A 25,656-nucleotide genomic window follows, 5' to 3' on the forward strand; every position below is an offset into this window, starting at 1 on the left:
GCCACTAGCCACATTTGGCGAACGAGAACTCATAATGCTGCTAGTGTGACCATGGAACTGGGCTTGAATTTTAATTAATTCTAACATATTTGAAAAACCGATACTCATTTCAGTTACTGAAAAAAGGTATGTTTGCAACTCTTTGAATATACAGTTTCAACTGTAACTTGCATGAACTCTATAAATACAGATCAATAAATATCAGCATCCAAACTGAGTGTAAGAGATTAAATACTTAATATGCAAGAAAGGATGTAAAATATCTTAATACATTTTTATATTAATTACATTTTGAAATGATACTATTTTGCAAATGTTGGGTTAAATAAACTATTTTATTAAGCTTATTTTGACTCACCTGTTTTAATTATGGCTAATAGAAATTTAAAATTATATATGTGGTTCACATTACATTTTTCTTAGTGCAGAGGTAGACTGTCATAAAGCTAAATGTGACTTACAGTCATGTGACTGACCGTATTTCCTGAATAATTATCCGGCTCTCCAGAGTGAATAGTTAAAAATTCATTTATTGGGTTGGCCAAAGTCCATTTAGGCTTTTTTTGGTAAAAGACACATTTTTCATTTTTACCAATAACTTTATTGATTGGGGTATTTTGAGTATGTTGGCTATCTCCCACTATTAGCTTCTAGTGGGTGGAGGCCCAGGGGTGCTGCTGAACATCTTCCAATGCATAAGACAGCCCCACACCAAAGAATTATTTGGCCAAAATGTGAATAGTACCAAGAAAACTTCATAAACCACTTCTGACATGTTCAATCAGTAACAGCACCTTTTCCATACATTGTAATAATCCATTTTGTGTTTCAGTTGTGTTTTTACCTTCCTTGAAATAATAAAGCATAGTATGCCAAAAATGTTGCATATTTTCTTCCATCTTCAATATTAAAATGGCTACACATTCATCAATTTTGTTAAGATTTTTTAAAAATGCACACTGATATGACAGCAGTTACAATACAACCTAACAAAATTGTTTTAAATGAAGTTAAAAACACCAAAGCTCTACTAGAGCCATTATATGGAAAAAACTAAATGAATTTTTTGGCCAACCCAATAGTGGAATACTATTTATATGAGAAAATGTGGGCCAGTAGGCTTTGAAAAGCTGGGAAAAGCCTTGCATTTTAAGACTAAAGTTTAAGTAAACAGTTTAAATGACTAAGGCAAGAATGTGAAATAATACATAAGGCATAACTGTATTTGCAAAAATTATACTTTTGCTCTAGTCAGGTCTGATTTAACATTACTTTGGTTGATACATAGAAGATAAATTATTTTGGAAATTTTGTGAATTATATACAATAAAACATATTTTGGCATGTTAGAAAATGCTTTCATCTTCTCTAAAACCTTAACAATTCTGTATTACTTTAAGCTCCAAACTTAATTTGATTCAAGTGGAAATCAAAGACATATAAAACAAGAAAACAAGTAACTGATGTGATGATCCTGTAAACTGTAGGATATATCACCCCTACTCTCCACCAGCATTGTTAATCTACATATACCAGTGCCCACATTCTTTTCTCAAAATTTCTCTACTAGTTTTCTTGAGAGAGAGCAAAGTATTCAATAAATTAAAATATGCTGGGCTGGAAAAACCTAAACCAAACATCATTTAATCTTCTGACAGTCACCTAAATTCATGTAATAATAGACACATGCTGGCTACTAATTCTGAGGCTCAAAGATTTTAAGATTATGAAAAAACATTTACTTTTAAAAATAATGTGTCCATTTTGTGGGATTTAACCTACTTTGCAAAAAAAATACCTTACAGGTTCCCATTTCCAGAAAGTTATCAGACATAATACACAGATCAACATCTCTGGAGGTCAATTAGAATTCAGTAGAGTACATTTAACACAAATTACACTGGTTATATTTTTATTCCAGGGCAATGAAGAAAGCTCTAACTTCTTCATGAAGATCAAATATCATTGCACATCTGGGAGTCTGACTTGTCTTGTAGAGGCAACTGTGTTGTCTATGAGAAAAAAGGAAGTAGAACCAGCCATTCTACTCAGTTCAACATATGACTTCCTTTGTCCTAAAAAATAAAAACTGTAACTGGAAAAGTCAACAAGATCATAACCTATGGCAATGAACACAGTACTTAACGGAAAAGACTAAATCAAAATAAAAATAGTGAAATACTAAATCCCTGTCAGTGCTATATATGGGACATGATACACACATCTTTCTGCCTGGATGGAAAGCATTATGATTATCAGCTAGTTATCACATCTCTGTAAAGATCTGTAGGTAAGCATTTCAGGAAGCCTGACTTCAAGCACACAGATCAGTTACAGCTGGCTTATGGAGAAGAGACCAGTAGAGCATTCAAATGTGTTTCCAGGTCAGCTCTGCTCCTGGCTCAGCGGTGTGGGCTGGGGCACATGTTGGCTGGGGGGAGGTGGAGCAGATTCCTGTGTCAGCTGCAGGTGCTGAGCGGGATGTGCAGCACTTGTTAAATGGAGTTCCCCCGTTTGCTCTTGATGGACGTGCAGATGCTCCAAGGTTTCCTTGGAGAGGGCAATTACATGCACTGGCTCGCTCTGTGAGGGTTCCATCTGGCTCTCAATCACACTGAGGCTCTGAATGTGCTCTGTTTGCTCCTGTTGAGCTGAAAGAATTAAATTCTGCAGTTGTTCTGGCTGTTGTGTGAGCAGCGTGAGATTAGTAGCATGGTCTGCAGTCATGTTCTGGGAGCTCTCCGCAGTGACAATGCTGATTCCTTGGCTAGGACCAGGCATGAAATTGATGTTATGCACAGAATCAGTTACAAGAAGCTGTATTTCCTGCTCTCCTGAGGTAGAGAGTTGATACGGCTGCAGCTGAAGAATATTCCTGACCTCTTCAGTATTATTATTGCTGGAAACACTGTTAGAATCTGCTGCATGTTTCTCTTTGCTATGGATTTTCAAGTGAGCCTTCAAGTTGTCTAAGCGAGCAAACTGTAAGTTACACTCAGGGCAGGAGAAAGGCTTTTTGCCTGTGTGTAGAATGCAGTGTCTCCTCTTGGCACTGGAGTCAGAGAAGGATTTGCCACATATGCCACAGGAGTATGGCTTTTCTCCTCTATAAGGAAACATGTTTTATATTAAAAACAGAAAGATCTATGTATCACTTCCTGATTGTATAGGGAAAAGCAGTCCAGAATAGAGGAAAACTAGACTGAGAGTCGTAAGTCATGGGTTCTCCTACTAACGTAAGGCCTTGGAGCAAGTCACGACTTCTATGGGTTTCAGTTTCTAATCTTTAAGAAAGAAGGTGGGGGTGGTGTCTGAGGAAGGGCAATAGATGGGGTTGGGCTAGATTTGATTAAAATGTATGATCCCACAGTATCTATTTCAGATTTTAAAAAGTAAATATTTAGAGGGGAGGGGAAAGTGGGACAAGAGGGAGGGCAGAGAAAGGGTTTAGTCAAGGAACTAGTATAAATGGCCCATGGACATGAACAACAGGGTGGGGGATTGACTGAGGGGTGTGGGGCAGTGGAGAGCAACAGGGGAAAAATTGGGACAACTGTAAAAGAACAACAATAAAATAATAAAAATAAAGATGCTAACAAAATAAATGTAAACAAAATTAAAAAATAAAATAGCAAACGTTTAACAGTGAAAAAAGTATATATATATATATATATACATATATATATATATATATTAAACAGATAGTTCCCTTCTGTTTTTAGTTTTTACAGCCTATTTTCTTGTTCTAATGGCCAAATGAGTACATACAACTAATTTCAACATTAAAATGAGTAGACCCTAATTGTGACATTGTTAGAAGACCTAGTAAATCCAATGTAGTTTTTTGAACAAAAACATTCATTCAGAAAACATTAAATTTAATACTTATTTTGACTGAAGAGTTAAGCTTTGGACCAGCCCCCTGACCAAATCAAAATTTAAGAAATGAAATCAATAATGCAGACTTTTGCTGGCTAGCATTAGTTTTTCTGATTTTGTCTAACTGAGGAATTTCTTTACTGAAAAGATTTTTAAAAATTATAAACATAGAAAATTCTACCAGATGGATAATCTGGGGAAAACACTATACAGGTGACAAACGTGATCCTACTAGTCACCAGGGCTGAATGAGGACTCGACATGAGAGACATATCTGCGTAACTTTACCGATGAATTCTGATGTGGGTCTGAAGAGAACTCTTTGCTGTGAAAGATTTGCCACAGATTTCACACGTAAATGGCTTCTCACCTAAAAAAGGGAAAACATTTAGAATTACACATTCAACCTAAAACAAAAAGAATTACCCCAGTTTCACAATATAAAAAAAAAAGAATAAAGGCAGTACCACTTGAATCCTCAATAAGCAATAAGAACAAATGCATTAAGTACTTCCCAAGCACCTACTATGTGCTAGCTGCCAAGAGGATGCAGAGAAAGTGTAGGTATGGTTCTTTAATCCCTTAAACTTAAAAACTGAACCGAGGTAACCAATTATCCATAGGAAACAAAGGAATGCACTATATTCACTCCTGTATCGTCCACCCGTAGGTACCTGACAGTCTCATACCTTACTACTCGGTTGGGCAGCCCTCTCGACCTTCCTAAGGACACCTGTGCACTCGGGTGACTTTTGTATTATTTACATTTATATCTACCTTGCACATATATCCAGAGTCTGACCACTCCTCACCATTCCTACTGTCGCCTCTGGTCCAGGCCACTGGCATCTCCCTGCTGCAGCTCCCTAATGGGTTCCCCCTTCCCACTTCTGTCCCTGCGTCCCTATCTCAACACAGCTCAATCCTTTCACATTCCTGTGCAAACATTCTAATGGTGCGCATCCAAAGATAAAAGCCAAAGCCCTGGCCTTACAAGGAATTAGATCTGTCCCACCACCCCCACTGCTCACCCCAAACCTCCCTGACCTCATTTGGCTTCTCACCTTGCACACCTGGACCCGGAGCATTTGGCCCCCAGGGGTCTCCCAGCATGAGCCACGAACCTGAAGCCTCTGATCAAATGTCACTTTACCAGGAGGCTTCTTAGCGCTGAAAGCACTGTCCCACCCCCAACACTCCTAGTCCATTTCCCCAAGTTAGTTCTTCACTGCTAGCACACCTTTCCAGAACTCCTGCTGAATGAATGAATTTCACAGGATGGGGACTAAGGCTCACATAACAGACCCCGCTAAGAATTAATAAAGCTTCAACAGCATTTATTCAGCGTTAGTTTGTACACTGCACATACAGTGACAGACTGTCATACTCCCCGCAAACAAAATTAATGCAGGCAAGAGGACCATAAGTTAAAAAAAGAAAAGAAAAAAGTAGAATCCAATTTAACTAGATAACAGCAAGGGAGAAGTAAAATCTGAAATGGAGAATGGTCAGGCAGCTGTCTTTCACCAGTGACTAGAAGCCCTGTGTAGACAGAGGACACCTGTGACAACTTGGATGAGTCTGCAACTTTGTATCTATAACTCTTACCCACTCCAAAGGTTAAAACCAGACCATTGTTGGACCTGGCCGGGTGGCTTGGTTGGTCGGAGCGTCGTCCCATACACGAAAAGGTTGCAGGTTTAGTCTCGGTCAGAGCACAGACCTAGGTTGTGGGTTCAATCCCCGGTCAGGGTATGTATGGGAGATAACCAATAGATGTTTGTTTCTCTCCCTCTCTCAAATCAATAAATATATCCCTGTGTGAGAATTTAAGAAAATAAAAAAAACAGGCCATTGCCACTATCTCTTCATGGCTTTCCAATTCAGAGCTGGTACCTACTCTGTCCTCAAATCATTCTCTCCCTTTCCACATTCAGAGACTGAGGACCTGCTCTGTGTGCTCCATTCAATTCCACTCAGACTTCCTCTCAAGAAGTCTTTTCTATTGGCAAATGTTTTAAATAAAAGTTCTTTCCCGGGACATCCTTCAAGTGGAGCTCTTTGAGGGAGTGAGCAGGACAGTAAGAAGACGCTTTTCTAGCCAAGGTGAACCTGAGGAAAGTTTTCCCACTCTACTGGTTTATGATTTGTGCTGGTCACAGAGTCACACAGCTCTGTCCCAGGAGAATGAGCAGCAGAGGGAGACGTGTCTCACCCGCTGACCCAGCAGCCCTAGGCCTGGTCTGAAAATATCGCCAGGCATTCCAACGTCACAGGATGTTAGCACGGGAGGAGGAAGGTCCTTAGAATTCCATGTATCATTTCCCCTATCTGGGAAGGAAAGCCTTTGAAACTGTACCTTCTCTCAAGGCCAGAAAGGCAGGAGAGGGTCCATGGTGCCCCAAGAAAAAAGTCCATAAAACAATCTTGGTTAACTGACTACTTCTGGTCACTATCTGTTTTACAGAGACCCCAGTGCTTACACAAAGAGTCGATAAATAACTTCAGGTAACTGCCCCAACTTTAATGTACTGCCTCCCTTCACTTAAGTGTTTTATAACAAGATGAACAAATGGAGACTGGAGCAAGATAAGGATTCAGGCTAACAGACGCCCATACTTATCTAAGTTTAGTTAGTCACGTCCCCGGAGAAAAGCTGGCTCCACCTTTATCAGTCAATCAATATGTAACTTCCTTCATCCCCATCCCACCAACTATGTATGTGCTCAGAACAATGGACTTGCTCTCTTGGCTCTTGGCCCTCCTGGTGCTCTTGGCCTTCTGGCCACAAGGCCTCTGGCCACCCTAGGGCGAGCTTGCCACCCTGGCCTTTGGCCACCTTTGCTTTTACTCTGTCAGTAAACTTGGAGTGCACACTAACAGGCTCGCTGATCTGTCATTCTTTACTGAATTGGCAAGAAGAACTAGGGTTTCTCTGATAACAGCTCCACTGGCTTCAGTTGAGTGGACTATTCCTTATTAGGTTTCTTCAGTTCTAATACAATGAAAGACCACAGAACAGAAAAAAAAAAAAAACCCAAAAAACGAAGACATGACCATTGCTTCAAAGAGAATATACAGTCTATTTGAGAAGAGACATGTATTAAGTGAGTAACATAGGGCTGCACTGGATTAAACATTCAAATGAGTAGGATCAATAACACTGAGAGCAGACGAGATGATGGGTGTAGAGGAGGATCTGGCTGCAGTGGAAAGAAGCCCGGAGACTAGCTCAGGGGCTAGAATGAATAGCAAGGCCAAAAGGCAATGTTGAAAATGACCACATGGTGTGGACGAGGAAGGGTGAAGCTTTACTCTGAGGTGTGGTGGAGCTGAAAGGTGAAGCCAGGCTACGAAGAGCCATACATTCCTGGCAAAGGACCTGCTGGCAGTTTTTAGCAGAACAACATGAAAGAAGTACTAAGGAAAAACAACAAAACAAAAACACGGGCATCATGGGAAGGTGGGCTGGAGGCAGGAGCACCTTGCAGGAATTCCTGTAACAGTCCAGATATGACGTGCAGAGGCCTGGACCAGGAAGGGCAGGAGGCAGAGGGGGAGCGACAGGCCTTGGGTGGCAGTGGGGCCGGAAGGAAGTTGGTTACAGGAGGATTAGACGACAGTGATGGAAGGACAGAGCAGAGACAGGAGTGTGACTCTATCGAATCCACCCGGGGGAGGCCCACAGAAATATTTAAGTTTCCTTCCAGGACGACCAAGTTCTCAGCAGTCCACACCACTGACCCCACCCCACCCCGACGACCTGTAAACTCCCATCCCAGCACGGACAGCACCAACCACCCCGGGCCCTTTGGGTGTCACGGCTTAGTTGCCCTCACCATTGGTTCAAACCTGGAATACCTTTTTTGGGGAACAGCAGCACCAGCCAGCCCCTGCCCCAGCCAGGCCCCACAGTCAGTCACATGACATCTCCAGCTCATGTGTTCACCCCCAACTGGCAATCCAGTTTGACACATTTTAACTCCGAAAGAAAACACTTTTGTTTTTCTTTATCAGTCACCCAGGTTCAGTGTAAAAAAAAAAAGATTCAAATAATATCGAGAGGCAGAAGTATATATAGCCTTTCCCATAATAGGAGTTATCAGCAGAAATAACTTTTATGACCTATCTATAGGCCAGGACAAACTTCTCACTCCTGGACATCTGCTCTTATTGTCCTGCACAGAACCTTCCTTCCTTCTGAAGCAGCTCAGAATGTCATTATTACCTCATTTTCCCTTTCTGTCTCTGACTCTCTCATGTTACATGGGGTTCCTACAGGTGCAGAGGTAACTAAATTTGGTCATCATCTCTTATAAGTCTGTCTCATGCCTATTTGATTGTTAGACCAAAAGAACCTTGAGGATAGAGGAAAGTTTCTTCTTTCCCCATAGTCGGCGCTGTGGGCAGGATACTTTGTTGGCTGGACACTGCTCCCCCTGAAGCTGCTGCAGCAGAAAGATCCTGGGACCTCTAGCATGAGCCAGCAAAGGTAAAGATCTTGCCAAGTCAGACTCCCGGATCTCTACCTGCAGAGGGGTGAGTCCTGTTTTTCCTTTTCTAAAGCTAGAAAGTATTTACAGAACTAGTTCCTTGGGCTCAGTGACTGACTTGTGGTTATTTGGTATGAGTTTTTATTGATCCTTGGTTTTTATTGACCCTTTCCTCCCAGAGACGGTCACTGGTTAGTCTGTTATGTCACTTGTCTTGCTCTGTTCTGAGAGCTTGGCTTAGACCTCCTCTTTGGTCTCTGTCATCCAGAAGATGCCCTTACTGGCATGCATTTGGCAGCCAGACAGCCTGGGGATTCTGAGCAGCTATGTCTCTCTGCCTTTTTGTCCAACCTTGCCAGCTCTTGAGAATTTCAGGAGGGGTCCCAGTCCATAAGGGGCCTTAGTCATATTAATCTTTGTAGCTTGACCGCCTGTAGCCAATAATGGACTTTTTACTTAGAGTACTCTGAGAGCAGACTTTCTGGATCTTGTGAGGGATGAATTTTTTACACTCTTGTGTGGCCCCTGGTTAAGCCATAAAAAGGCTTATTGGTTTGAATCACTATTAAAATCCTACTTGTCAAGGCAAGAGGATGGATCCTTTCAACTAGAAAAACATCTAAATTAGAAAAATTTTAGAGAGCTTCCATCATAACAGCTGTTTTACTGGTATCTATGGAAAGGCCGAATTTTACAAGTGGATACAAAGAAATATAATGCCTAGCCTTAAGAACTCCCTTAATGAAAAGAGAAAACATCAAATTTGTGGCCTCAGCTTTTCCTCATGGGTCTTACAGATGCAAAAAACAAACAAAAAACAAAAAACAAACAAACAAAATTAGGTTAATTAACAGAAGAGTGGGGAGAGGCCAAGAGAAGTGTCACAGGACTCTTCCTTACAAGGTAGAAAAATTTTAAAGAATTATTAAAAAATAGGTATATAAAACAAATAATGATAGGGTGAAACAAAAAGAAAGCAAAGGAGAGTCAGGACTAGTCTCAGCAGAGTGTAAATCTTTAGATGATTACTTAAAAAAACTTGGGATAAATATTAAAATGGGTATCTATGGGGTTAAAAAAATGTTTTAATACAGCACTAGCAATGGCTGGTTGGGCCAAAGCGGCTCCCTGTTGGTCCCCCAACATCATGGGGCCCTGAACAAATTCTCTCTATTTACCTCACTTTGGAAAGTTTTAAAAAGCTGGAAGACAGAAATTATAATGAGAAATCTGATCAGCAATCCTTGAGGCAGCAGATAGGCTGGCTAATCAAGTTAAAAATTGACAAAAGTACCCGAGTCCCTTCGCCTGACCCCTTGATAGGAACCCAAAGTCTTTTATCACAAAGTAGATAATATGGTGAGGGAACAGAAAAGAGAAATTTCCAGAACTCCTTGATATGAGAACTATGGAATCTAAATCCATTGGTAAAATAATAAAGAAATATAAGGATTGATAAAATAATGAAAACCGGAACATTTACACAGGCTTTATCTAAAAAAGTTCTGTCAATTTTACCTGAATGTTTCACAGGAATGGATATTATGTCTGGCTGGAATCAATTCCTTTACCTAGTATTATAAAACCAAAACCTGCTGATAAAGTCCTAATGAAGGCTACAGTTAGGAATGTGAGAGTTGATGGGATAAAGGTAAAAGTTTATGGGAGAATTGGTATATACTCAACAGGCCTTATGTGAAGTGACTGCATCTCTTTTACCAGATTGTATTATGAGGGTGGCTGTTGTGTCTCACTGGGAAACATGTCCCTTGCTTGATATCGTAAAACTGAAGGCATGTAAGCCAACCCTTCAAACAATATTAATCAGACACGCTAAAGAAAAAAAGATATAGCAAAATCTTGCTAAAGACAACCTAAAAATATTAAAATTTTTTTTTTTACTCCTCCTGAGGATATCTTTTTCACTGCTTTGAGAGAGAAAGGGAAACAGAGAGAGAGAGAGGAACATCGATGTGAGAAACATTGATCGGTTGCCTTCTCATATGTGCCCTGACTGGGATAAAACCCACAACCTAGGTATGTACCCTGACTGGGAATTGAACTCATGACCTTTCGGTCTGTTGGATGATGCTCCACCCAATTGAGCCAAACTGGCAAGGGCCAACGTAAAGATTTTATGTGCTAAGAACCTGGGTTCTAATTGCTTACTTTTTAGTTGTCAGCAAAAATTAAGGTTTCTGATGGTTAAGAATTCTTTTTTTCAATTGCAGTTTACACTCAATGATTTTGTAATAATTTCAGGAGTACAGTCAGTCTAGTGGTTAGACAATCATATACTAAGGGTTAAGAATTCTAACTACAAGTAGTCCCTCGCTATATCATTGTTCATTTATCATGGCCTCACTGTATCGCGGGATTTTTAAAAATATTATATTTAATTATCGTGGATTTTTCGCTATTACATGGCATTTTGCGGTACTGTATATGTATGTTGTTAAAGTTACATAAGTTTAAGAGTGTAGAATAAATGTAAGGTTCCTACTTCGTGGGGGAGTCTGGAACATAATACCCACAAGAAGTGAGGGAATACCATAATACAAGAGGAAGTTAATATGCGCTTTCAGTAAAGGAACGCATATGGTAATGGAAATGCATTTTTGAAAAAATTAAAAGAAATGGTTTGTCCTAAAATAAGTTGTTCATTTCTGAATAAAGGGAGATCAACTAAATTGGACAAGAAAAGTAGATTTGTAAAAAAGAATTTTGAAAAAGAAAAAATTTATATATGGTTAAGCTGAAAAGGATCAGAAAAAATATAAGTAAATGAGTTTTAATATCAGAAGTAAGCTAATGCAAATTACAGTTTGGTGTCATCTCTCATGTCTGTCTCTCTGTCTCAAAAGGAAAAAGTACTGTTGGTTAGCTGCTAAAATATTGTGAAAAGTATTCTGCCTAGAAAGCAAAGATTCTGTTTTATCAAATCAATTTCGTTTTGCCCTGGCTGGTGTGGCTCAGTGGATTGAGCATCATCCTGCAAGCCAAAGGGTCACCGGTTGGTTCCATCCCAGTCAGGGCACATGCCTGGGACAAGTACCTAGTTGGGGACATGCGAGAAGAAGCCCATTGATGTATCTCTCGTACATTGATGTTACTCTTCCTTTCTCCCTCCCTCCCCCACTCTCTAAAAATAACTAAAATCTTACAAATTTTTTTTTCTGTTTTATGTCATCTTAATCAGATCTTTGATTACTTAGGAAAACTGAATCTTCCCAACAGTAAGAGCACCCTAGCTGACTGTCATTCAATGGCGACAACAAAATCTGTAAAGATTGTGGCATATGCGGATAAAGTCCATTCTGCTTCTGTAAAAATGACCCCTCAGTTCTGTATTTTTTGCCATGGCAACAGTCTGCTCCTCAGTCACAGAAACTAAGATTGGTAAACAATGGCTATGAATTAAACAAATAGTTAAGGCTATGGGAAACCCAAGACTGCTGCTTGGTTCTTCTGAGCTTCCTGGCAAACCCCATTTTTCTGTTTTTGTATTCTTTCATCCACCATAGTACATTTAAGCTGGACTTCATTCAACTCACACTTAGTATGGGCTCAATATGTTCTTGTTGTTGTATGCATGTTTTCCAGATGGGCTGAAGCCTTCCCCTTCTGCAAGGCTGATCCCTCACAGTGGCAAAGAAACTGCTCCCCACTTGGGGTATACATTCCACAATCTCTAGTGATCAAAGGTACCCATTTCACTGAGAAAATTATATGAACCTTGACCTTGCAAACTTCTTGGAATTATCACTGACCCTACTGCCCTCAATCATCAGGTAAGGTCGGGAAAACTTAGGCAAAAACTCGATTAAAGCAGAACAAGTTTTTATTACATGGGACCGAAAAACTGATGATGATGACTTTATAATTTTTATGCCTTTTTGTCTGAAATATTGCTGATTTTTTAAATCTTGTTTTCTGGATATACAGAAACTTGCTTCTTTTAAACTACCCAAGACTTAAAACAAATTGTTAAGTTATACCTTTGTGAGCAGAACCGAAACATTTATCGTTTTCTTCCTACTTGATTTCTCCAATATTCAGAAGCTCTCAGTAAGTAATCTTACTTTCACAGCATTATTGTTATTTGTATAGGTTGTAGAAGATCTGTTCTCCTTGTAACAGTACACAGTTAACAACATTGGTTATATCACCAAGGCTTTGACTAGGATGTCATATTTGAGAGAGATGTGCATAGACTCAGACATGACCAGACAGCTGTAAGGAATTAAGATTAACTAATGGAAGCCAAAAAAAAAAAACAAACCCCTGGGAAATATAGGCTCTCAGCAGCCTTACCAGGTGAGCAAAGAAGGTCACTTCCTGGCAGGTGCAGGAACCTCAAGATATTTTGGGGACCCTGAAAAAAGAGGAACTAACCTAAATCTATATAGATAGGCATTGCAGGCAACAACTATATAATCCACACATAGGCACTGCAGGCAACATCAGATGGAAAGTCCTTACCTTGGCTTTTCTAGCCTCTAGAGACCTTTTGAAGTTCAGTCTGGAAATTCCTTATGAAAAAATTCCAGAAAGTAGATTTAAAAGAGCTTTAGGTTAATTACTATTTTTGTTGTTCTTAGGTAAGTAACAGGCCAAGTTTACTGAAATTAGACTTATTTTACAAATTAGTCTTAATTTGGCTATTGTTGGTAAAAATGAGGGGGAGGGAGCGTAACTGACTTGAGAGAGAAAGACTGTGTTTCAGCCCTGGCTGGTATGGCTCAGTGGATTGAGTGATGGCCTGCAAACCAAAAGGTTGCTGGTTTGATTCCTGGTCAGGGCAATGCCTGGGTTATGGGCCAGGTCCCCAGTTGGAGGCCTATAAGAGGCAACCACCCATCTATGTTTCTCTCCCTCTCTTTTCTCCCTCCATTCCCCACTCTGATAATAAATAAATAAAATATTGTGTTTCGGTAATATACCTTTGTGGACATCAAATTCCAGTGCTGTTCATCATAATTTGAGGTTTTGTTCCCACCTATAAATTGGATTGAATCCTGAATTCTAGTTTTGTTTAATATCTGGCTACGACTCTCCAAACTAACGTTTCAAACTTTTCTCCAACATTTCTGACTTGGAATCATTAAAAACTAAAACTGCCTTTCCCACAAACCTGTGTAAACTAATTTGGGACAACCTGATATAAAACTCCAGATAAATCACCATAATAGTTCATATATAGACAATCTTTCTGACCATTACAGAAGGATTACCAGAGACATTCAAACTGCAGATCAGGAAAATCTACCACATTGCCACCACCTGCCTCCATTCCATCTGAAGGTGCCTCAAACCAGACACCTAGAAATCTTTTCAACTGGCTGCCTTCGGAACTCAGAAACTAGAATTATAGTCTGCTTCAGTCATTAATCATTATTTTTCTTTTGTTTCTACAGACATGCCTTATTAAATACCTGAATACTTGCACCATAGGCCTAACTTTGGGAGCCTACCTGCACCATCATCTCCTGAAATGAGATACAACTGTTTAACTGAACTGACTTATTTTTAAGACTGAGACAGGTTTAATGAGATATGGACCAATCTATCAACACAACACCTGGAACATGAAACTTCTCAGAGGTCAAAGGTGGGACTGAAGGGATTCAGAACAGGCCTCCCCAGAGTGTGCCACTTGGCAGATGAAGTATTTTGGGCTAAAGGCAATGGAAACCCTGCGGGCTCATGAGAAACTTGTACCTCTCCCTTAAAGAACTTCAATTTGGGGCCTTGCCCATAATAAAGGTTATTACCACAGATAACTTTTTCTAACCTATCTACAGGACAGGGTAAACTTCTAATTACTGAGCATCTGCTCTTATTTCATCATCCTGTGAATGACCTCCCTCCTCTCTGAAGCCCTGAGGCAACTTAGCTCATCCTGAGGCTCAGGATGCCATGCAGAGCTCATTTTAACTTTCTCCAACTCTCTCATGTATGTGGGGTCCCTGTATGTACATATGTAATTAAATTGTTTTCTTTCTCTTGTTAACCTGTCTCATGTCTATCAGAAGCGCAGAGGAGTTTCTTCCTCCCCGCAGACTGTCCAGTGCATGCTGCTCTGGGATGTCAGATAAAGCCACACCACCACTTTAAAAGGCTTTGGCGTTTCACTGTACATCCTGTCCAAAATTTACCGAACTAATCCCTTACTGATGGACATGGAGGAAGTTCCTAAGCTTGTGACATTATAAACAATCCTGCTTACAACGAATATCCTTATGCAAACATCTTTTCACGCTTTACATTTTGATACACATTGCCAAGGATCTTTCCAGGAGGTTCTCAAGTTATATTCCCACCAATAGAACATAAAGTTTTCCATTTCCTCACATATTTGCCAAAGTAATGGACAAAAAGAAGTGCACATTTCTTCCTCTTTGATAATGAATGTGGTTAACATTATTTAATACACCTGCTGGACACTCCTGTCTCCTTCTGTGACGTGCCTTTCAGGTCTCCTGCTCAGTTTTCTACTGGGGTACTCACATTTTCATATTTTGGATATCAACACTATGTCATGTTTGCAGTGACTATTTTATTCCACAGAAAACCCTTACATGTATCTTTTCTTTCTACTCCCTTGACCCAAAGGCCTTCATCTTGCTTCACCAAAGAGCCTGCTAACTGGCTCACCCCCAAAACCCTCTCTCTCTGTCCATCCTCCTGGGGTTGCCCGAGTTCTTTTCAATATGCCAATCAAAATATGCCTCCTTTCTGCTCAGCTGTCTCCCCCAGGCCCACCTCACCCCAAGTCTGCCCTGGTCAGCAATCTCACTCTAGCTGCTCACCATGAATTCCCCGCAGCAGCGTTCAGATGCCCGCTTCTCACACCCTCAAGCTCCGCACACCCTGTTTCTGACTAGGCACACCTCTTCCCACTCCCTTTGTCCGCCCAGCACTTACTCTGGCTTCAAGGTCCAGGTCTTTCTTCTGGGATGCTGCCCCAGATCTTCCCAGGGAAAGTGAGTCATTTCTATCACTGTGCTTACACCTCTACTGGGGCTCACATTGTGCGAGACTCTTGCTAGCTCACATACAGACTCTGTAAGGGTATGCTACAGCAAGGAGTCCCCAGATCTCATTAAGATGGGGACAAGAAACATTAATAGATGGTCTGGACATATATGACTGAGATTCAAGAAGCCTCAGACCCATTCCAACAAAATGAACCCGTGAATGAAAGCTATGACTTAACTGGATGATGTGTTTTAGTCAGGGCACCTATACATGAGTGGGAGTCCATTAGGTAGAATCAGTGTTTGTCTAATGTCATACAAGGGACAGGGACACTGGAGGGCTCCTACCATACTGTAGGGTCTGATGTCACTCACCAGGGATCTCCATGGCCTGGGCCAATTCCCTGAACTTTCCCCCAGCTTAACAAACAATCTTCTGATCACTATCTTGGCTTTCAGGTAGACTGATATCAGGAAGGCTAGTACTGTAGGCAACAGAAACATACAGTCTCTTTTTTAAGTTAATACATAAACTGGTTCATCAGTCGTGTGACTGGCTTGGCTAGGCTGAGTCCCTGGAAGACCTGAGCACGTGAGCCTGAGCTGTGGTGACTCACGAGTACTGCCTACCTGCCTGGTGCCTGCCTCCATCTCAAAGTGCAACCAAAGTGCAAAAAAGCATTTCTTATTTACCTCTGACTTTTTGGGTTTGGCACAGGACATCTAACCCCAGAGAGAGTTTTGCACTTCAAGAGCTAAGAGATGATAGTCATAGTTTTCCACCTGAGTGTGGCCCCCACTGCATTGTGCAATCAGTGCTTCCTGCCCTGGCCCTCGCAGCACGACCTGCCCGCTACGGTCTGTTCGCCCCATGGTCTGCAGAGGTGAAAGGCAGCTCCACCAGGCAGCCTCTCCCTAAACTCTCCTACCTGCCTAGGAAGCAGGGAAGTGGCGTGTCAACTCTTCCAACAACACTGCGCATATTTTCTGTGCTATAGGCAGGTGAGTCATAATAACCGCCCTCAGAGAGCCCAATTTTTGGATGGGTTTGATTTTTTTTATTGTGCTCTTTCGAAGGAAGTTACTCATAGCCCACATTTAAAGACCAAGGAGTTGTCTTCTTCCTCCATGTGGGTGGAATAGCTTTTGTTTTTTGTTATTTTATTTTTCAGTTTTTGCCATTAAAATTTTTTTTCATTTTACAGTATTTTTTTATTGCCTTTTTCCCAGGTAGGTCTGATTTCTTATTTGTAAGTCATAACAAACCACTTTAACAGAGCCCTCTTGTCTCCTTTTTTACCCATCGTATATCTTCCACTTCCCTCTTCTACTTCTTTTCGAAGTAGAAGGTGAAGTGTTTGTTAGGATTATGGAGAAAGGATTTCTATTCCTTTTTATCCCCATTTCAAGGCGACATCTCATAAAAACCAGAAGCCTCACTAACACCCTACACACAGAAGACTAAACCCAGATGATGTCTCACCTCTGGCACTCAACATAATCAAGGCACCTGAGCTCTCCTCCGCCTCCATCCTCTCCCAAGGTCTTCTCTTCACAGCTTGCCATGCTATTTACAGGCAGATATGTAAGCATGTACATTTATATCTCTGCTAGCATGTCTCCCCTGAACTCCAGACCCAAATAACTATCCAGCTGCCTCCTCCACATCTGTACTTGGATGTCAAATAGGTATCTCAGAGCCCACATGTCCAAAATCTAACTCGTGATTTGCTCCTCCCGCAGTCTTCCTGTTTTTCATCCTTCCAGTTGCTTTTGCTTCTCCTTTCTCTTCTCCCCGACATCCAATCATGAGCAAATCACATTGACTCTTGCTTCAAAATATATCCAGAATTGGACCACTTCGTCACCACTTCCACTGCTGCCACACTCTGCCAAGACCCTGATTACTGCAACAGGCTCCTATAGGTCTCTCCACCCTCCCAATGGGTGCCTCCACCCCTGCCTTACTGCACTGCACATGGTAGCTGGAATGATCCTATTAAAACTCTTAGTCACAACACATCAATCCTCCTGCTAGTTATCTCACTTAAAATAAAATCCAAAGTCTTTACTGTGGCCTGTGAAGTCCTTAAGCCCAAGTGCATACCAGAATCACCTAAGGAACTTTTTAAAATGCCAATTCCAATTCCAAGGCCCTACCTCAGGTCAGTTCAATCAGGATCTCTGGGGTGGCAGCAAACCTTTTCTTTTCTTTTCTTTTTAAATTTCATTTATTTACTTTTAGAAAGAGGGTAAGGGAGAGAGAGGGAAAGAGAAACAATGTGTGAGACACACATCAATCAGTTGACTCTCACACACCCCCAACTGGGGACCTGGGCCGCAACTCCCTGACTGGGAATCAAACTGGTGATGTTTCAGTTCACAGGCTGGCACTCGATCCACTGAACCACACCAGCCAGGGCCAAACCTTCTCTTTTTTAAAGCTTCTCAGGTGACTGAAACACACAGGTAGGCTGAAAACCCCTGCCTTATGTGAACCCCAGTTGCCTCTGATAGCACCTGCCCCATTGCTTCCTACTCCCACCATCCGGGCTCGGCCTCAGCCACCGTGCCTCCCAGCGTTTCTCCAGCCTCTCTGAACTCTCCTGTCTCAGGGTTTTGTACCTGCCATTCCCTCTGCCGAGGAAGCTCTTCTCCTCGGTACCCACAATGGCTTGTTCACTCCCCACATTCAGATTTCCATTACAGATGTCATCTCGTCAGTGAGGACTTCCCAGGTAAGTCCCCACATACAAGAGTGGCTTCCCTTCTGCACCCTGTCCCCTTAGCCTGGTTTAGTTCTTCATTGCAATTACCCTCACCTTACATGTTACACAGTTGTTCTTTGTCTCCGCTGTTTGAGTTTTAGCCCCTCCAGAGCCCAGGCTCAGTCCACCTCATTCATTCCTGTATCCCCAGGATCAAGAACAGTGCCTGGTACTCAGTAACTGTTCAGTAAATACGTGTTAAATGATGACTTAAATTTCACAGAACTTATTAACTCGTACCCTATAAGACATCTGCTTTAAGAAAGCAAATTACTTTAAGGAGAAAAACTTACATTAAAAAAAAAAAAGGTTCAAAGCAACATAAACCAACTTGATATATTATTTTAGTACACAATTTAAAAGAATTATTAATTAACCTACATTAGAACAGTTTCCTTAGAAAAACTTAAGTTTTATTGTTAAGTGCTCCTACCTAAAAGTCTAAAAGGCTCATATTTTTACTTTTATGATCTTAAATGAAAGAATCTGACCTGCCCTATTTAATCCTGATTCTTCTTTATCCCTAAAGCTGATTTTTCTGGAGGTGACAATGCTTAAGTTATAAGTACTGGTACTAAAAGAAAAAAGTGGGAAAAAACCCTCTGCCTATGTTACCTTGGTATGTTTCACTTTGCTTCCTTTTCTTAAAACAGTCTCCTGATAATCTTGAATGCTAAAGTAAATTAAGAGTGAAACATGGAACCAGACTTGTACTATTTTGTGTTATTAAATTTTGCTCATCTACAGAGATGTGATTTCCACACAGATGCTGACAGCATTCTTCTTGGGCTTATACAATTATAAAATTCCCACCCAATTTACAATAAACAATCTGAGAAGAAGACTCCAACTACTTCATCCCTCACCCTCCTGAAAACATCAAGTATACTAGAAAGGAAGGATGAGATGGGAGTTTTACCTGTGTGCGTTCGTAGGTGTTTCTTTAGCTGAGATACGTCCATGAATTTGCGATGGCAATGGTTACATTCCGGTAATGAGTGGCCTTGTCGCAACAATAAAAAAAGTGTCAGTGCGTCTTTCCGCCATCGTGGAGCCTGGGGGGCCTGCTGGGAACAGGACTTCTATAACAACCAGTATGTCTGGAAGGCTGTGGTCCAAGGCCATTTCTACTAGCTAAAAACGGGGTCTCCAGAACAAGAGGGAGCACACAGCTCTTCTTAAAATTGAAGGTGTTTATGCTTGAGATGAAACAATTCTATATGGGCAAGAGATGTGCTTACATGTGTAAAGCAGAGACCACCACAGCAGTGCCTGGTGGCAAACTGAACAAAACCAGAGTCATCTGGGAAAGGTAGCTGGTGTCCATGGACACAGTGGAGGGTTCGTGCTAAATTCCAAAGCAACCTTCCTGCTAAGGATTCCATGTAATGCTGTACCCTAATAAGCTTAAACTTATTGAAAAGTAAATAAATAAAAGTGGATTTATTCTCTTGGAAAAAAAAAGTGTTAGTACTTTGTGTTACAGCACTTCCCTGAAAAATAATCACTTTAAATTTGGTACTTTAATAAAACCACAATAATTTTAAAACTAATTTGGTAACAGTTAATATTGTCCTATGCATCTCAATTTACTGCTTCCTAAGAAAGCTGGGACCCTTCCAACTCCCTAAACACATTCTTTTTCCTTTGAAGCACTGGTATGACTATGGCCAATTAATCTCAAATGACACTCCCAACCCCTCATTCATTTCTTATCACTTGTAAGGGAAGAAAAAAACTGCCAGTGGGTGGAGCCAGGTTGGAGAAAGCCTGGATTGACAGCTATTCGGGGTGGCGACATCTCTCTTCAGGCACCACTAACAACCAATCCACTGGTACTTCGCAGTCAAGTGGCACTTTTGAGAGTTACCAATTCTGTAGGGCTTTTGTGTGTGGCAACAAAACTATTAAAAATTAAAATACAAATCACAAGGTAGTGAGAATAACATAAGAACATCTAATTTAGATTGTTTTTTAAGACTTTTCCTAAATATTCATTTATTTTCTACAATATAAACCTAATGTTTCAGAAATAATTTGTATTTGCATTTCTTCCCCATCAATCCAAATTTTCTCTCACTTTATTGTACCTGTATGAACTCGGTAATGGCTCTTTAGTTGTCTTTTCTGGCTGAAATATTTTCCACACTGATCACAGGTAAAAGACTTCTGTCCTGCCAAATAAAAAACAAAACACTAAAGCATTCAAAAAACTATGAAGAACTAGGATCCTCACAGTGGGCCAAGTCCACATTTTCTACAAATGATACAAGTGATTTGTCTACAAACCCGAATGCCTTTGGTCTACCACAGTAACATAAATGTGCAAAGGCATGTAGGGCAATAGGGAGTGGTGGAGAATGCAGAACTGGAATTCAAGTTTCCCCTAAAGGCATCCAAAGTAGAAGAATTTTAAGTTCCAGTGGTTAAACAAAACATTTGCACATTAAACTTCCAGCAGCCAGTTTATAATAAGCCCCAGTTTAAGGCTCGATGCTGTGCAGAACTCTGAACTATGCTCTAACAGATGCATAACTGTTTTTCAATGACACCAGGTGGGAAATGACACCAGGCTGAGAAGACTACATAATTATAGTAATGCCCACCCGGGGAATAGGAACCTGGTGGTAGTTGGCCCTCTGGTCCAAGCCCGGCTACCTGAGTGCAGGCTCATGTGCTCCAGCAGTGAATGCTTGGTGGTGAGAGCCTTGCTGCACACGGTGCAGGTGTACGGCCGCTCGCCTGTGTGTATCCGGGTGTGGACCTGCAGGGAGTGCTTCTGGGTAAAGCCTTTTCCACATTCATTACATTTGAAAGGTCGCTCCCCTGGAATAAGAGCCCCAGAAAATCGGTATAAGCAAGAATCTGCACATCTGTCTGTAAATTGCAAATTGAAATGAAAACAAAGGGATTTCTCTTAAAGGGCACATATCCAAAAGGCCAGCAAACAGGGAAACAACACCAGCAATAAAACTTTGCAGCTGGAACAGATGAATCTCATGCCGGCAGTGAGAAATGCTGAGATACAACCTGATTTTTAAGATAGAGCCTCCATAAGACTCAAGAGTTGGTGGCACATGTTATCTCTGAAAATGGGGGTAAGGACAATAAATGACAGTCTATTTCAAAGTAAGTTAGACCCCTCAGATCCTGTCTCAAGTGGACTCCATGGAGCTGGGAGACTAGCCCTCTCCCCAAAAGAAGATGGAGACTGTTCTCTGTAAAACAAAGGTCTCTGGACTAGGGGGTCTTGGATTAGAGGTCTCCCAGTACCATGGAGTGGGATGACCACAGGGAGAATAGGTTACAGTTTACATTTGGGGTGCCAACACTCCCTCCAGCCTTCTTCTCCTACCTGCTGCAGACTCTGGCAGCAAGGAGACTATAGTCTCCAGGTGGGAGAGTGGAGTCTTTGCCTAGAATGTGAAGAGTCAGAGGAGAGAGAGCACCAGCAAGGAAGTGGGGGCCAGCCATGCCACCCCCAGCAAGGCTGTTGTATACAGGTCTTCTCCATACCCTCAGAGTTGCTAATAGCTTTGAAGAAACCATTCTTACGAGACTATGATTTAAAACTTTAAAAAATCATTTAGCTCAAGGCAAAGCAAAGTGAATAAAAAAATTTTTTTTAATCCTCACCTGAGGATATTCAGGAAGCAGTTGGGGGAGGGGGAGACAGAGAGACAGACTGACATTGATGTGAGAGAAAAACATCGATTGGTTGCCTCCTGTACATACCCCAACGGGAAATTGAACCCGCAGCCTAGGTATATGCCCTGACTGGGAATCAAGCCCACAACCTTTCAGTGTGTGGGAATAATGCTCCAATCGACTGAGCCACCCAACCAGGGCAAGATTTTAATTTAAAAAAAAAAAAAATCATCATTCAAGGAAGGTCTCTAGTAGCTGAAACAGATGCCAAAACAAGAAGAAAAAGAGCAACTTGCGGAAAACAGAAACTGCCCAAGGTGAGGAAAATGTTAAAACCTAACAAGTAAATGTTATTATTAATGTGCTCAGTGGTAGGATATTACATTGTGAGACAAACAAAAAAAGGATTCTAATAAAAAAAAAGTTGTTTTTAATTAAGAGAAGAAAAGAGCACCTAGAAATGAAAACATAAGAGTAGAAATAGAAAAACTGTAAGGGCTGTGAGGATAAGTGGAAATCTCACAGGTGGAAAAATAGGAAAGAAAAGATAAGGAAATTGGGAGATGGGTCCAAGAGGTTCAACAACCATATAACAGGAGTTCCAGAAAGACAACGGGGGGGGGGGGATTGGGGGGGGGGCAACAGGGGAAAAATTGGGAGAACTGTTAGAGAACAACAATAAAAAACAAACAGAAAAAAAGACAGCAGAGAAAACAGACACAAGAAATCATCTATGAAATAAATCCAGGAACTGAAAGATAGGACTTTCTGGAGAGACCCACTCCAGTGATTCACTGGAAATCTTCAGAATACCGGGGGGAAAAGGGAAGACCCTACATGCTATTTTCCTTAAAAAGTCTTGTAGAACTACTTAACTCTTTAAACTATGCTGTACTACAATTCAACAATATTTCTCAAGTGTCTGCCTTGTCCAAAGAACCCGAATTCAGGGTTCTCACCTATCTTAAAAACACCAAGGCTCCAGACAAATCAGCAGCTCTGGGGTTGCGGCTCAGGCACCGGTAGTTTTACAAGTTCCCTAGGTGGTCCTAAGGTGCAGCCAGGTTCAAAACCACAGTGCTAGGTGCTGCTGGGTTAGAGGACAGCAAGCTGCAGGATGAGAGAACACTTAAACACCAGACCCTATACACAAGCTTACAATTAAGTTGCAGGGTATTTAAGTGGTTAACTACAGTCAAACACAAAGCAGAGTGAGTTAGTGTATGTAAAGGAAGAAGGGATTTTTGGCTAAGGCTGCACTGTCCAATATGGTAGCCACATAAATTAACTTAAAATAAAATAAAAAATTCAGTTACTCAGTCACACCTGTCACATGTCAAATGCTCAAAATCCACATGTGGCTAGTGGCCACCACACTGGACAGCCCTAGATCTGATGACATTATCATCATCAGAGAAGGGTCTCTTGGCCAGTCCTGGCTAGAGGGATGAAAAAGAAGACATTTACAGCTAGATTACAGCTACATGGCTGAGTGGGAAAGCTGTCCACACGGACCAAAAGCATAGCTATGGTCAAGATGAGGAACTTTCAAGAGCCAGAAAGCAGAATAAATTTGGCTAGGGCTCGATACCTGGACATTTTAGCTTCAAACCAACTACAAATAAGAGGGTCTAGAATCCGGCTTCCTGGGTTCAAATTTAAGCTTTCCAGGACTTAAGTTTCCTCACCTGTATAATGGGGATAACATAACCTATCGCACAGGGCTGCTGTGAGAACTAAATGCAGTAACAATTTGAAAAGGCTTTATTACAATGCCCATGACCTAGAAGTTGCACAGTAAATAAAATCTATTATTATCATGACTACTCCAAAACACATTCCCATAAGCTGTGAAAGCATAATTACCCGTGTGGCTCCTCTGGTGGATTGCTAAAAAGTGATTATATTTGAAGACTTTGCCACAGTCTTTACAACGGGCCTCAGGGCCAAGGGGACGCTTTCTCCTACCACAGACCCTCTTGGCTGAACCCTGGTCTTCTTCATCCCCAACAAGTTTATAATCTTTAAGTTTGATGGATCTCTGAATCCTTCGCTTGCTGTACCGAGTCTGGTGGTCCTGTCCATCCTGGGTCTTAGGATCACAGTTCTCATCTTTTTCAGTGGGCGTTTCCTCCCCCCTACCTGGCTCACAAGCAGGCTCAGATTCTTCCATTTCTTTTGCTGCAGTCTGTTCATTCGGTATACCATTGTCTACCTCTTTAACCACAAAGTTCTGTCTGTTCTGAACTGAATTGTTCACTCTCAGTTGTATTTCTTCCTCTGCAGCCAGTTCTGATTTCCCCTCCCGCAAACTGTTGACTTTTCTAGGTCTTCCCCGTTTCCGCTTCGGCGGATCATTTTTCTTATTAGAAATAACAACCACTGGAGCACCGGGCGTATTCAAAGTCGTTGGTTTTGGGGAGCTATGGTTATTTTGAAAGTCTGTGTACGCCTTTACCAGGTCATAGACTTTTAAGAACTGAGCAGTAGCCAGGATTTGTTCTGTACTTTTCTCACTGGCCTGGAGACAACCTGTGTAGATAAACTCCAGCAGGATTCCAAATGTGTCAGCTACCATGCCTTCCAGCATATAAATGGACTGGCCGATCTCCCCCTCTTCAGCAAACATCATGGAGAAGTATTCGCTACTGGCAGCCAGTAAGGCTTTGTGGGCCCGGAAATGCACATTCTCCACGATTAAAGTAATGTCACAAAGAAAGCCTTTTTTCCTCTGGTCCTCCAGACTGGCCAGGACAGTGTTACTGTGAGTGTCTGAGTGTACAACAAGCTGCCCAGAAGGCTCTGATGATGTTTCTGCCATTTTCTTTAGAAGACAAGAAGAATTAAGCCTGAAATAAGAAAACAATGTTTAAAAAGGAGTGAGCGCTAACGAGGTTAATCCCAGACCCAAAGCACCTAACAGGCACTTCACATTGTTAACTGAAATTTACCACTTATCCACCATCAAGTCTATTTAACTCAGCTTTGGGTTTTTTCTGTTGTACCATTATCTAGCTGGGTTAATTTCCAACATCCACGTTACCTCTCAAGGTCTCTTTTCTCCTTTGCAAAATGAAGGAATTGCGATCAACCATTCCCAAAACTCATTCCCAGCACTCACTTTCCATAGTTGCATAAATATCATAATGAGAACTACAGTGTCTCGATTTTGCACATTACTGGCCATTTTGTTCTGTGAAAACAAACATGAAAAGGGTAAAGAAAATGTACATGTCCTAAGTGAATTTTGGGGGTAGTTGTAATTAAATAATAACGTAAGGCGCAAGGGGCCTCGTTTTAAAAGGGCAGCGTGGAATGCCCAAGGGTGGCGCCAGACAGCGCTCGGCGCAGGGGGCGGGTTGACGCTTCCGGGACCCTGGGATGCAGAGCTGGGAGCAGAGCGCACGAGACCCCCACCTCCTGGCCCAAGCCCCTGGGGCCGGACCTGGGAGCGGACGATTGATGAGGGTCAATATGGTCGCGGGCTCCGCACTCACGATTGGTGGGGCCGAGGTGGACCTACCTCTTCGGTCTTCCGGCGCGGTGTGGATCGCGGCCAGCCCACCTGGCCGCCTGGAGGGCGCACCCGCGCCGGGCCCTCCCTGGTCTCCAACTTCGCTGTGCTTGCTGCTGGGATTCCTGCGCGGCCTGCGCTTCGGCTCCTCCGCGCCTGAGATGCTGCCAACCCGGAAGCACCGGCTCCGGGAGCCTACGGCGCGCGGATGCCGGACCACGTGGCCCGCGGGTTCGCGCCCGCCCCGCAGGCGGCGGGGCTGGGCGGGGCCTGAGGTCCGGGCCGCGCAGCCTAGAGCGCCCGAGGATCGGGAGAGGTAGACAGGAATTGTGTCCCTGTACAATTGTGGAAATTTTGTATCGTACCGGACCGTT

At 42.0% G+C, this 25,656-nt stretch overlaps 1 protein-coding gene across 1 annotated transcript; it reads right to left on the reverse strand.

Annotated features, from left to right (window-relative positions):
- Nucleotides 1–1,197: 1,197 nt before the first annotated feature.
- ZBTB24 (zinc finger and BTB domain containing 24) lies at nt 1,198–25,452 on the reverse strand. The gene is made up of 8 exons (XM_090279745.1): nt 25,292–25,452; nt 24,812–24,961; nt 23,635–24,617; nt 20,779–20,946; nt 20,211–20,294; nt 19,040–19,123; nt 4,168–4,249; nt 1,198–3,106 (listed from the first exon to the last, which is right to left on the reverse strand). Exons 3-8 carry the CDS (start codon nt 24,587–24,589, stop codon nt 2,386–2,388), a joined length of 2,094 nt encoding a protein of 697 aa, XP_090135871.1. The 5' UTR covers nt 24,590–24,617; nt 24,812–24,961; nt 25,292–25,452; the 3' UTR covers nt 1,198–2,385.
- Nucleotides 25,453–25,656: the final 204 nt, after the last annotated feature.

The sequence above is a fragment of the Furipterus horrens genome, unplaced genomic scaffold (genome assembly GCF_987537825.1).
Source record: "Furipterus horrens unplaced genomic scaffold, mFurHor1.1.pri manual_scaffold_6, whole genome shotgun sequence".
NCBI classification, from domain to species: Eukaryota; Metazoa; Chordata; class Mammalia; order Chiroptera; family Furipteridae; genus Furipterus; species Furipterus horrens.